The sequence below is a fragment of the Lampetra fluviatilis genome, chromosome 63 (genome assembly GCF_964198595.1).
Source record: "Lampetra fluviatilis chromosome 63, kcLamFluv1.1, whole genome shotgun sequence".
NCBI classification, from domain to species: domain Eukaryota; kingdom Metazoa; phylum Chordata; class Hyperoartia; order Petromyzontiformes; family Petromyzontidae; genus Lampetra; species Lampetra fluviatilis.
In genome coordinates this window covers 7,184,906-7,199,506 of record NC_136337.1, presented here as the reverse complement: position 1 = coordinate 7,199,506, position 14,601 = coordinate 7,184,906, and the positions used below count along the sequence as shown (strand labels likewise).

The 14,601-nt window shown below is 57.4% G+C and overlaps 1 protein-coding gene across 1 annotated transcript in view; it reads left to right on the top strand.

Moving 5' to 3' along the window:
• The first annotated feature begins 4,121 nt into the window (after positions 1–4,121).
• LOC144951768 (teashirt homolog 3-like) overlaps positions 4,122–14,601 on the top strand; it is a 79,499-nt gene continuing 69,019 nt past the window's right edge. The window contains 1 exon segment of the mRNA XM_078882132.1: positions 4,122–4,701. Coding sequence (XP_078738258.1) covers positions 4,662–4,701 — 40 coding nt within the window. The 5' untranslated portion in view covers positions 4,122–4,661.

Below are 14,601 nucleotides of genomic sequence, written 5' to 3'. Positions count from 1 at the left end.
ACTGCAGCCGTCGCCACCACCACCGCCACTACCGTCACCGCCGTCACCGCTACCACCACCACCACCATCACCGCTACCACCACCGCCACCACCGTCACCACTACCACCACCACCGTCACTGCTACCACCACCACCGTCACCGCTACCGCCACCACCACCACCACCACCCCCACCACCCCCCACCATCACCCCCATCACCACCACCCCCACCGCCACCCCCACCCCCACCGCCACCACCGCCGCCACTGAATACCGGGCGAGGTAGTTAACATCTCCTAGCCACCGTGATGATGATGATGAGAGAGACACGCAAACTCCAAATATACAGCAGCAGGCGTCAAGGTCGGGATCGAACCCACGTCCTCCTGCATACCGGGCGAGGTAGTCAACATCTCCCAGCCACCGCGGCGCCCACACATCGACTGCAGTAGCGTCGTCCAGCTTGGACCTGATTTGTGTCTAATCTACGGGGCCCCTGTTATTATTGTTTTGGTCTGCAGGGTTTCCTCTCGCGTGCTGCTGCCACTGCCCTCTGCCGCACTCACCGCGGGCCCCTTTGCCCTGCACCCCCCCGCCCCCCGGTCCCTCCTCCAGACGGTTCAGGCCTCACCATCACAATCGCTCCTGCTGGCGAGCATCCTGGGACACGTGGACAAGACCGGCCGGGCGGCCGGGCGGGCCCGCACGCGTGCGGTACGTGCGGTACGGTGTGGTATGGTCTGGTATGGTGTAGTGCAAGCGCTATGTTGCAGTACGGTGCGCGCTGTGCGGCACACGTCGGGGGGAGAAGGAGGGGGTGATTGAGTCGTGGTGCAAAATGATGCAAAGTTGAAGGCGCAGCCCCTGCAACTTCTTGTTCACGGCACTACCAGCGGTAGGGCGACTCCGTCTATCCCAGTAGTTCTTAGCCTTTACTGCGGCCTTGCACTCCTTAGGTTGTCAGTGGTTACAACAATGTGTAACGTTAATAAGCACATCGGGTTTGATGAAACAAAGTAGTCGGCGCCCCGTGCTAATTTGTGTCTAGATTATTTATTTTTAAAAAAACCTGGCCATGTATCGCACCCCCAGAGAGGTCACCACGCACCCCCAGGAGATGCGTGGTGCCCCCCCCCCTCAGGCCAAGAGCCACTGCTGACCTCGAGGGTGCACGTGGGCGAAGACGCCTTGGAAGAGGTGATGATGAGTACCCACACGTGTGTGTGTGCGTGTGTGGGTGCGTGTGTGGGTGCGTGTGTGTGTGGGTGCGTGTGTGCGTGTGTGGGTGTGTGTGTGTGCGCGTGTGTGTGTGCGTGTGTGGGTGTGTGTGTGTGCGCGTGTGTGTGTGCGTGTGTGGGTGCGTGTGTGGGTGCGTGTGTGGGTGCGTGTGTGTGTGGGTGCGTGTGTGGGTGTGTGTGTGTGGGTGTGTGTGTGTGTGCGTGTGTGTGTGGGGTGTGTGCGTGTGTGCGTGTGTGTGGGTGTGTGTGTGTGGGTGTGTGGGTGTGTGTGTGTGCGTGTGTGGGTGTGTGCGTGTGTCAGTGTATGTGTGTGTGTGTGCGTGTGTGGGTGTGTGCGTGTGTCGGTGTATGTGTGCGTGTGTGTGGGTGTGTGTGTGTGTCTGTTGTGTGTGTGTGTGTCTGTGGGTGTGTGTGTGTGTGGGTGTGTGGGTGCGTGTGTGGGTGTGTGTGGGTGCATTCATACCGCGGTGCGGTCAAAGGCGGCGTGGGGAGGATTGAGAGAAACTGGCATCGTTGTTTTAACGAATGCTGCATTCTTCCTGAAGGCAGGGCGGTGACGAACCAGACACCCACCCACTCCAAAAGACGCCGGTTCTCGAGAGAGAGAGAAGACGGAGCTGGTTATAGTGGTGGTGGTGATAGTGGTGGTGGTGATAGTGGTGGTGGTGGGAGGCGCGCACCTGAATGGACCAAAGGAAGTCACGAGCTGGGCGTATGTGGGAGTCCCAGGAATTTGTGTTTTTTTTCTTTTTTGGGCTCTCACAGCTTGGGGTGGTGGGGGCGGTAGCGGAGTCACGATCTTGAAGTTAAGACGCCCGCGGCGGGATCGCCTATCGGTTTATAACCATCGAATGTGAATCATCATCATCACCACCACCACCACCAACTTTACCGCCAACATCATCACTGCCATTACCCATGAAGTGACGATCATCAGCGTGTAACTCGGTCGACTCTGAGTCTCCCTCCTCGGGTCTCTGCCTGGTTCGCCACCGATACACCACCGCTCCCCGTCACCGCCAAAGAACCCACGTATAGCCTCAATAGACTGTAGGGGCAAGTGCTGTTAGCGAGCAGCACCGATGAAGGCCGGCACGGCACACGAGGGGGTGGGTAGCAAGCACCACGCCCGGCCGCCTTTGTCTCCCCAGTGATATATACACCCCCACCAGGTACTCAGGGGAGCGGGAATCGATCTCGGGTCGCCGGGTTCATATCGCAGGGCGCTAACCGCTGTACCACCGCTCCCCATTGCCACCACCATCACTATCATAAACACTCCCCCAATCACAAGCACCATCCCACACGAGTGATGGTGATGGACATCACCACGGCCACCACCACCACCCACCCGGACGCGTCACTCCATTGCTCGCTTGCTCCGTCTGGGTGCCTGTGCGTGCGTGTCTGTGTGTGTGGGTGTGTGTGTCTGTGTGTGCCTGTGCGTGTGTGCGTGTGTGTGCCTCTGCGTGTCTGTGTGTCTGTGTGTGCGTGTCTGTGCGTGTCTGTGAGTGCGTGTCTGTGCGTATCTGTGTGTGTCTGTGTGTGCCTGTGCGTGTGTGCGTGTGTGTGCCTCTGCGTGTCTGTGTGTGCGTGTCTGTGAGTGCGTGTCTGTGCGTGTCTGTGCGTGTCTGTGTGTGTCTGTGTGTGCGTGTGTCTGTGCGTACCTGTGTGTGCGTGTCTGTGTGTGTGTGTCTGTGCGTGTCTGTGTGTGTGTGTCTGTGCGTACCTATGTGTGCGTGTCTGTGTGTGCGTGTCTGTGCGTGCGTGTGTGTCTGTGTGTGTGTGTCTGTGCGTGTCTGTGTGTGTGTGTGTCTGTGTGTGTGTGCGTGTCTGTGCGTGCGTGTCTGTGTGTGTGTGTCTGTGTGTGTGTGTGTGTGCGTACCTGTGTCTGTGTGTATGTACGTACCTGTGTCTGTGCGTGTCTGTGTGTGCGTGTCTGTGTGTGCGTGTCTGTGTGTGCGTGTCTGTGTGTGCGTGTCTGTGTGTGCGTGTCTGTGTGTGCGTGTCTGTGTGTGCGTGTCTGTGTGTGCTCGCTCGCCTGAGAGAGGGATCGGGGGGGCGGGGGGGAGATAATTGGTGGTCGCGGCGAGCGCTCCGCTGCGCGCGCACCCAACAGGCACCACCCGAGTTGGATTCCCGCTCACGGCTCCCCAACCCCGGTGACGAGTTCCCCTGAAGCGGTCCTGGGCCTCTCGCACCCCCAACCTCAAACGAGCACCCCGATGCTCCGTATCAAACATCGCCACCGCAAGATACAAAGGCGGCCGGGCGTGGTGCTGGCCCCCCCTACCCCCCCCACCCCCCCCTACCCCCCCCCCCCTCTACCCCCCCCCTACCCCCCCCCCCTCTACCCCACCCCCCCCTACCCCCGTCGTTGCACTCTGCCGGCCTCCATCGGTTCGCCGCTTCGCCCGCGCAGGCGGAGTGCGGGAACCTCCCCTCGCACGCCGCGTGCGTGTGTGTGACTTGGTGAGCGCGTGGGGGGGGGGGATGTGGGAGTGATGATGTGGGTGGGAGTGATGATGTGGATGGGAGTGATGATGTGGGTGGGAGTGATGTGGGAGTGATGTGGGAGTGATGATGTGGGAGTGATGATGTGGGAGTGATGATGTGGGAGTGATGATGTGGGAGTGATGATGTGGGAGTGATGATGTGGGAGTGATGATGTGGGAGTGATGATGTGGGAGTGATGGGGCTGTGTGTGAGTGGTCGAGGCTGATTGACTCGGCTCCGTTGACTGGCAGCGATCACCGCGCCCAATGCGCGCTGCTGCCCCTCCCCCCTCCCTCCCTCCCCCCTCCCTCCCCCCTCCCTCCCCCCTCCCTCCCTCCCCCCTCCCTGTCCCCTCCCTCCCTCTCCCTCCCTCTCCCCCTCTCCCCCTCCCTGCCTCCCTTCCTCCCTGCCCCCTCCCTGCCTCCCCCCCTCCCTCCCGCTCGGGGCCCCACGCCGTAGCGTGCGAGAGGGGCGATAGAGCGGGCGAGGTAAGCGGAGCGGCGTCGAGAGAGAGAACACGAAGGGAGAGAGAGAGAAGGCAGAGAGAGAGAGAAGGGAGAGAGGGCGGCGAACGACTGCACCGCGATCTACCCGAGCGAGCCTCTTCCACTCAACGTGTGCAGGCGACAGGCAACAGCACACGGGCACAGAGAGACACACAGAGACACAGACAGAGACAGAGAGAGAGAGACACAGAGAGAGAGAGGCGGACATCGCGCCCCGGGCCGACTCGAGCCCCGCTGCAGGAAGGAAGCTGCGGGCCGAGACGAGGAGGACGACGACGAGGAGGAGGAGGGAGGAGAGACCCCCGACCCCTGTGGGGGGAGACCGGGCGAAGCGGCGTCGCCTCCTCCATCCTCTGGCTGCTCCCCTCCTCGGCTGCGCCCCGCGTGCTATGCTCGGACACGCGCCTGGAGCGGCAGAGCGGCAGGCAGCAGCAGCAGCAGCATGCCCCGCGTGAAACAGCAGGCGCCGCGCAAGCTCGCAGGTAAGTGCGGAGTGCCGGGAGACGACGCCACGGGGGGGGGGCAGGGAGGGAGACGACGTTGGGGGGGGGGGCACGGCTGAGAGACACGGCAAGAGACAGGGGGAGACACGGCGAGAGACACGGGAGGGGAGACATGGGGAGACACGTGGGGGCACGGGGGGACACGGGGAGACATGGGGAGAGACAGGGGGAGAGACAGGGGGAGAGACGCATACGGGGAGAGAGGAGACAGAGTGTTGTACACGCGAGGAGGGAGACTCAGAGACACGGACAGACACTGCAGAGAGAGGGGGGTGGATAGAGAGACGCGTGGCGTCGTACAGGAGACAGACACGCGGAGAGACACGCGGGAGACATGGACAGATAGGAGACATACAGTGGTGATAGACACACACAGTGGTGATAGACACACAGAGACAGAGAGACACGTGGGAGACATAGAGACAGAGAGACACACACAGTGGTGATAGACACAGTGGTGATAGACACACAGAGACAGAGAGACACACAGAGACAGAGACACACACACAGACACACACAGACACACAGAGACAGAGACACGCGGGAGACATGGACAGATAGGAGACACACACAGTGGTGATAGACACACAGTGGTGATAGACACACAGAGAGACACGTGGGAGACATCGATACACAGATAGGGGGCAGCGAGTGATAGACACACATAGACACACAGAGAGAGAGAGAGACAGAGACACACAGAGACACACAGAGATAGAGACACACAGAGACACAGAGACACACAGAGACACAGTGGTGATAGACACGCAGAGAGACACGTGGGAGACACAGATATACAGATAGGGGACAGCGAGTGATAGACTCACAGAGACAGAGACACACAGAGACACACAGAGACAGAGACACACAGAGACACACAGAGACACACAAAGACAGAGACACACAGAGACACACAGAGACACAGAGACAGAGACACACAGAGACACACAGAGAGACAGAGACACACAGAGACACACAGAGACAGAGAGACACAGAGACACACACAGAGACACACAGACAGACACAGAGACACAGGAGACGTCTACACACACAGGACAGATGCACACACGGACAGACACGCACAGGAACATGCACGGGGGAAGAGACAAAGATCCCCCGGATAGCCTTCACAGACTATTGGGGCAAGTGTCTTTAGCGAGCGGACACACAGAGACACACACACACACCACTCAGTGGCGGTGACGTCACCACGTCGCCTGTGCCAGGCTAGGTGCACCTTGACGCCACGTTGAAGTGTCGAGGGCTCTCTGCTGACAGACCCTGCGGGTACCCATGAGTCGACTGAGATGATCGGTAGATGACTGAGATGACCGGCAGGTGACTGAGATGAGCGGCAGGTGACTGAGATGACCGGCAGGTGACTGAGATGACCGGCAGGTGACTGAGATGACCGGCAAGTGCTCCGGCCTGCAAAGGCCGCAGCGTCGTCGCTTTGGGCCCGCAGCCTCGCCCGGACCGTCTTTGTATCCCCCCCCCCCCCCAGTGGTTGGATACCACAAAGGCAAAGATCCCCCGTGTAGCCTGTGACAGACTGTAGGGGCAAGTGCTGTTAGCGAGCGCCTATGAAGGCCGGCACAGTACACGAGGGGGTCGGTGGCCCACACCACGCCCGGCCGCCTTTGTCTCTCTAGTAGCGATGTTTACTACACATCATACCGGGTACTCATTTGAGGCTGAGTCGACCTGGGGGAGGCCCGGGACCGGCTCAGATAATCGTCACTGGCGGTGTTGGCCGTGAGCGGGAATCGAACTCAGGTCGCCGGATTCGTAACACAGCATAGCGCTAACCGCTGCACCACCGCTCCCCACACGAACACAGACACACACACACTGACCCACATACACAGTACCACTCATACAGCACACACGCACACAGTACTACACACACAGTACTACACACACAGTACTACACACACACAGCGCACACACACAGCACACACACAGTACCACACACACAGCGCACACACACAGCACACACACAGTACCACTCATACACAGCACACACACACAGCACACACACACAGCACACACACAGTACCACTCATACAGCACTCATACAGCACACACACACAGTACTACACACACACAGCGCACACACACAGCACACACACAGTACCACTCATACACAGCACACACACAGCACACACACACAGCACACACACAGTAGCACTCAAACAGTAGCACTCACGCAGTACTACACACACACAGCACACACACATAGCACACACGCACACAGTACTACACACACATGACACACACAGCACACACACACAGCACACACACACAACACACACACACAGCACACACACACAGCACTACACACACAGCACACACGCACACACAGTACTACACACACACACACAGCACACACACACAGCACACACACACAGCACACACACAGCAGACACACACACAGTACCACTCACACAGTACTACACACACACAACACACACAGCACACACACACAGCACACACACAGCACACACACAGCACACACACACAGCACACACACAGCACACACAGCACACACACAGCACACACACATAGCACACACAGCAGACACAAACACAGTACCACTCACACAGTATTACACACACACGGCACACACACACAGCACACACACAGCACACACACAGCGCTACACACACACAGTACCACACACACAGTACCACACACACAGTACCACAAACACAGCACACTCACACAGTACTGCACACACACAGCACACACACCCCTTTACACACACACACCTTTACACACACCTGCACACACACAATAGTACAGTGCAGTTCATTCACAGTGCAATAAAACACATTCAAGTCACACATCTGCACACACCCCCCCTACGCACACCTACACACACACCTGCACTCACACCCCCTACGCACACACACACCTGCACTCACACACACACCTGCACACACACATCTGCACACACACACCTACACACACACCTACACACACACCTACACATACCTACACACACACTCCTACACACACACTCCTACACACACACTCCTACACACACACACCTACACACACCTAAACCTGCACACACACACCTGCACACACACACCTGCACACACACCTGCACCTACACATACACCTGCACTCACACCTGCACACACACACACACACCTGCACACACACACCTGCACACATCTGGAAACACCCCTGCACACACACATACACACACCTGCACTCACACCTACACACACACACACCTGCACACACACACCTGCACACACCTGCACTCACACACACACCTACACACACACACCTGCACACACACACACTGACACACACACCTGCACTCACACCCCCTACGCACACACCTGCACACACATCTGGAAACACACATGCACACACACATACACACACCTGCACTCACACCTACACACACCTGCACACACACCTGCACACACACACACCTGCACACACACACACCTGCACACACACACCTACACACACACACCTACACACACACACCTGCCCTCACACCTACACACACACCTACACACACCTACACACACACCTACACACACACACCTACACTCACACCTGCACTCACACCTGCACTCACAGCCCCTACGCACACCTACACACACACCTACACACACACACCTACACACACGCCTACACACACACACCTACACACACACACCTACACACACACACCTACACACACACCTACACACACACACCTGCATTCACACCCCCTACGCACACGTGCAGCGGCAGTAGAGTGAAAAAGTCTCGCGGGGTCTCAAACAAAAGACGGGGAGGGTGGTGGAGGGGGGGTGGTGGAGGGGGGTGGTGGAGGGGGGTGGTGGAGGGGGGTGGTGGAGGGGGGTGGTGGAGGGGGGTGGTGGAGGAGGAGAGGGGGGGGAGTGGTTGTTGTTGTTGAAGGAGGAGGTGGTGGTGGAGGAGGAGGAGGTGGTGGTGGTGGTGGTGGAGGAGGAGGTGGTGGTGGAGGAGGAGGAGGTGGTGGAGGAGGCTGCAGCAGCAGCTGGCTGCTGCGGGAGCCTCGTCGTGTTTTTGTTCCCGGAGAGATAAGCGCTGGACCCCCCCCCCGTCTTGATTGATCGCCTGCCATTTGTGTTGCTGATGAACATCAGTACATATCACGTGCTCGCCCTGACGTCAGCGTGCGTGTGTCTACGTGTGTGTGTCTACGTGTGTGTGTGTCTACGTGTGTGTGTGTCTACGTGTGTGTGTCTACGTGTGTGTGTAGGTGTGTGTGTGTCTACGTGTGTGTGTATCTACGTGTGTGTGTGACTACGTGTGTGTGTATCTACGTGTGTGTGTGTCTACGTGTGTATCTACGTGTGTGTGTGTCTACGTGTGTGTGTGTCTACGTGTGTATCTACGTGTGTGTGTGTCTACGTGTGCGTGTGTGTACGTGTGTGTGTCTACGTGTGTATCTACGTGTGTGTGTGTCTACGTGTGTGTCTACGTGTGTGTCTACGTGTGTATCTACGTGTGTGTCTACGTGTGTGTGTGTCTACGTGTGTGTGTCTACGTGTGTGTCTAGGTGTGTGTGTGTGTCTACGTGTGTGTCTAGGTGTGTGTGTGTCTGCGTGTGTGTGTCTACGTGTGTGTGTGTCTACGTGTGTGTGTATCTACGTGTGTGTGTGTCTACGTGTGTGTGTATCTACGTGTGTGTGTGTCTACGTGTGTGTGTGTCTACGTGTGTATCTACGTGTGTGTGTCTACGTGTGTGTGTGTCTACGTGTGTGTCTACGTGTGTGTCTACGTGTGTGTGTGTCTACGTGTGTGTGTCTACGTGTGTGTGTGTCTACGTGTGTGTGTAGGTGTGTGTGTAGGTGTGTGTGTGTCTACGTGTGTGTGTATCTACGTGTGTGTGTGACTACGTGTGTGTGTATCTACGTGTGTGTGTCTACGTGTGTATCTACGTGTGTGTGTGTCTACGTGTGTGTGTATCTACGTGTGTATCTACGTGTGTGTGTGTGTACGTGTGCGTGTGTGTACGTGTGTGTGTCTACGTGTGTATCTACGTGTGTTTGTGTCTACGTGTGTGTCTACGTGTGTGTGTGTCTACGTGTGTATCTACGTGTGTGTCTACGTGTGTGTGTGTCTACGTGTGTGTGTGTGTGTGTGTCTACGTGTGTGTGTGTCTACGTGTGTGTCTACGTGTGTGTGTGTCTACGTGTGTGTGTGTGTCTACGTGTGTGTTTGTCTACGTGTGTGTGTGTCTACGTGTGTGTGTGTCTACGTGTGTGTGTGTGTCTACGTGTGTGTCTACGTGTGTGTCTACGTGTGTGTCTGCGTGTGTGTCTGCGTGTGTGTGTACGTGTGTCTACGTGTGTATGTCTACGTGTGCGTGTCTACGTGTGTCCGGTCCTGGGCCTCCCCTAGGTCGACTCGGCCTCAAATGAGTACCTGGTGCGGTGTGTAGTAAACATCGCCACTGGAGAGATAAAGGCGGCCGGGCGTGGTGCTGGCCACCCATCCCCTCGTGTGTCTTGCCGGCCTTCATAGGTGCTCGCTAACAGCACTTGCCCCAGCAGTCTGTTACAGGCTACACGGGGGATCTTTGTCTTTGTCACGTGTGTTGGTTCTTTAACGGGACACCACCGGTATACGTTTCTATACAGCATTGGGGGAGACAAAGGCGGTCGGGCGTGGTGTTGACTCCACCCCACTACCTCCTTCGTCTGTAAGATCCTAGCTTCAGCACAGGTGTTGCCACTTCGCCGCTCACAGCACTTGCCCCAGCAGTCTGTTGTGATTGTTGTTGTTGTTCTGTGTGTGTTGGTTGTATGAATGGAACACCGGTTTTTGGGAGCGGTGGCGCAGTGGTTAGCGTGCACGTCACGACAGGCACCCGAGTTCGGTTCCCGATCAAGGACAAGAACAACGGTAGCCGCTGGCAGCGAGCATCTCAAGGGGGCCGGGCGTGGTGGTGCTGGCCACCCACCCCATCGCGTGCCACGTGACTGCACTTGCCCCAGCAGTCTGCTCAAGGCTACACGGGGGATCTTTGTCTGTGTTGTTTTAACGGGACCCCGGTATACTTTCGGAAGTTTTTGTTTGTATCTGCTATGAAGTAGTGTTGTTGTTGTTGTTGACGAGCGTTCCGAGTTTGTTGTTGTTGTTGTTGTTGTTTCTTGTCCATGTGCACCACTGCCAATGAAGCAGCAGCATCATCATCATCACGGTGGCTGGGAGATGTTAACTACATCGCCTGGTATGCAGGAGGTCGTGGGTTCGATCGCGACCCCGACGCCTGCTGCTGCTGTATATTTGGAGTTTGCGTGTCTCTCCCAGGGGTCGCGTGGATTTTTCTCCGGGTCCCCCGTTTTTCCCCCCTCCGTTTTTAGAGTGAACGTCACGCGTTCACGGCATTTGTCTGCTGCTTTCAATGTCCACGTGATGATGCTAAGCCACTTTGTTGGGCCATCATCTGCGATGACCACGGGTCGCCTCTGAAACAGAGTCACACATCTCAGTGTGGGGCCTTACAGCTGGTAAACTAAAATCATCGTTTCTAGTTTGAGTTTGATTTGTTTACTGTAACACGCTCCACTCGTCGCGTCCGTCCGTAACGTTGCCGTGATCCAATGGGAGCGAGGCTTCCGAAGATCGTGTTGTCATCGGGGAACTCGCTCTGCAGAAAACTGGGTACATTGATCGAAGGCCCCCCCCCCCCCAAATCTTTGACAAAACCCCGAGCAGCAAGACTTGTATTATGCAATCGCTTAATGCACTCACAGCTACCAAGTCACCTTTCGTTCTGCCGACGCAGCGACTTTCGGAGACGAACGCATGCTGGAAAGCGTCAACGTGAATCCACGCGTGTGCAAGGTTTTTCTTAACTCGTCCTTGTTTTTTCCACTGCCGTGGCGAATGCGGCGATGTGTGCCGGTGGTCGGCGCACCGCCGATGCGAACGCAGCGAACGCGCCGAGTTCGATTCCCGCCCACGGCTAACGCCGGTGGCGAGTCCGGAATCGGATGTTTTGGGTTTTTTTTAAACTTCTCCTGGAGAAATCCGATGAGCTATGAAGCTCTTTTTTTCACAGGCGTCCAGGTCGGGGCGCGGGGTCAGAAGGTTACAATACCAGTCGGCACGAAAGCGGCGTGGAGATGGTTAAACAACGTCCACGCTGGGAAACCGGAGGGTCAGGGTGGGCAGTCATGGACAGCGTGGAGGGAGAGAATTCGCCAAGGCACAGGAGGAGGAGGATGATGCACCACGTAGCGGCCATTTTTATTTGCGCCCTCTTCAGTTGGTTGAGGGTCTCCCACTTGGCGATTGTAAACGACGATGACGACCACGCAGAGCTAAAAGGTATCTGTGGAGGCGTCGGCGAGGTGACGTCACACGCGGGGTGACGTCACACGCGGGGTGACGTCACACGCGTTGTGACGTCACACGCGGGTTGACGTCACACTCGGGGTGACGTCACACGCGGGGTGACGTCACACGCGGGTTGACGTCACACGCGTGGTGACGTCGTAAACGTGAATCACGTGGTACAGAACCCGTGCTTGTGGCGTCGTTTTGCACCCTCGTGTGTTGTTGTTCTGTTTTATTGCAAATTTTTTAACATTTTCAATGACCAAACGTGTCACAAAATCCTCCTCCGACACCCCCTACCCCCCACCAATCCCTTCTCCCCCCCCCCCCTCGATCTGCATCTAGTTGGAGGAACGTTGCCACCAGTCCGGGTACTGGCGTCTGTGTTAGGGCGGCAGGAATCGCGATTTGTCGTCGAGACCGAGTGCCGCTACGGCCGCGTGGGACTTCATGATCACGTTCGGCCACGCGGCTGTGGCGAGAGATCTCGTGCTGACTGAGACGTGTGCCCGGGCTTCGTCTGCAGCCGTTAGAAGGTGGTAACCAGCCCAACTTAGCACGTGCACTCCACTCATTCACTCACCCGCCCGCCCACTCACTCACCTACATACCCACTCACCCAGCCATTAATTCAGCCACTCACTCGCCAGCACACTCAACCACTCAGTCATCCACACACCCACCTTGCGGGGTTGCCACCTTGCGGGCTTGGCATCTGTCGTGCGGGTGACGGGAATTTATTTCTAGCCGAGATCTGGTACCGGGGTCGCTGTTTTGAAGACCGCTGTACAGACTCACCACAGGCACACCACAGACACACCACACACACACCACAGGCACACCACAGACACACCACACACACAGCGCACACACACCACACACACAGCGCACACACACCACACACGCACCACAGACTCACCACACAGACACACCACACAGACACACCGCACACACACCACAGACACACCACACAGACACACCACACAGACACACCACACAGACACACCGCACACACACCACAGGCACACCACAGGCACACCACACAGACACACCAAACACACACCACACAGACACACCGCACACACACCACACACGCACCACAGACTCACCACACACACACCGCACACACACCACAGGCACACCACAGACACACCACACAGACACACCACACACACCACACACGCCACAGGCACACCACACACACACCACACACGCACCACAGACTCACCACACAGACACCGCACACACACCGCACACACACCACACACGCACCACAGGCACACCACAGACACACCACACAGACACACCACACACACCACACACGCCACAGGCACACCACACACACACCACACACGCACCACAGACTCACCACACAGACACCGCACACACACCACAGACTCACCACACAGACACACCGCACACACACCACACACGCACCACAGACTCACCACACACACACCGCACACACACCACAGACACACCACACAGACACACCGCACACACAGCGCACACACACCACACACGCACCACAGACTCACCACACACACACCGCACACACACCCCAGGCACACCACAGACACACCACACAGACACACCACACACACCACACACGCCACAGGCACACCACAGACACACCACACACACACTCCACAGACACACCACACACACACCACAGGCACACCACAGACACACCACACAGACACACCACACAGACACACCGCACACACACCGCACACATACCGCACACACACCGCACACACACCACACACACACCGCACACACACCACACACACACACCGCACACACACCGCACACACACCACAGACACCCCACACAGACACACCACACACACACCACACACACCGCACACACACTGCACACACACCACAAGCACACCACACACACCCCACACAGACACACCACACACACACCACAGACTCACCACACACACACCACACACACACCACACACACACCACACACACACCACACACACACCACACACACACCACACACACACCACACACACACCACACACACACCACACACACACCACACACACACACCACACACACACCCCACACAGACACACCACACACACACCACAGACTCACCACAAACACACCATACACACACCACACACACTCCACAGACACACCACACACACAGCACACACACACCACAGACACACACCGCTGCCTTCACAGCAGACTGACCAACGCTCATTACTCCCGAAGTGCTCCTCTGCGTCTGGCGCAGAGGTCGCAAACGGGTTTTGATTCCTTACCCCTACCCGTACCCGGCCGCACCAGGGTCACAAACGGCTACCCTTACCCGGCCGGGTACGGGTAGCTGGGTATCGGGTAGGGTACGGGTATCGGGTACCCGGTTGCGACCTCTGGTATGGCGACGTCCCTCTGCCCCCGCGTCGTCACGGACGCCGTGCCGAGGCCTGGCGCTGGCCGAGAAACTCCACCGGGGTTGGGTCCACGCCGGGGTTCGTGGTGGGAATGAGAGGAGGCGGCAAACCCTCTGC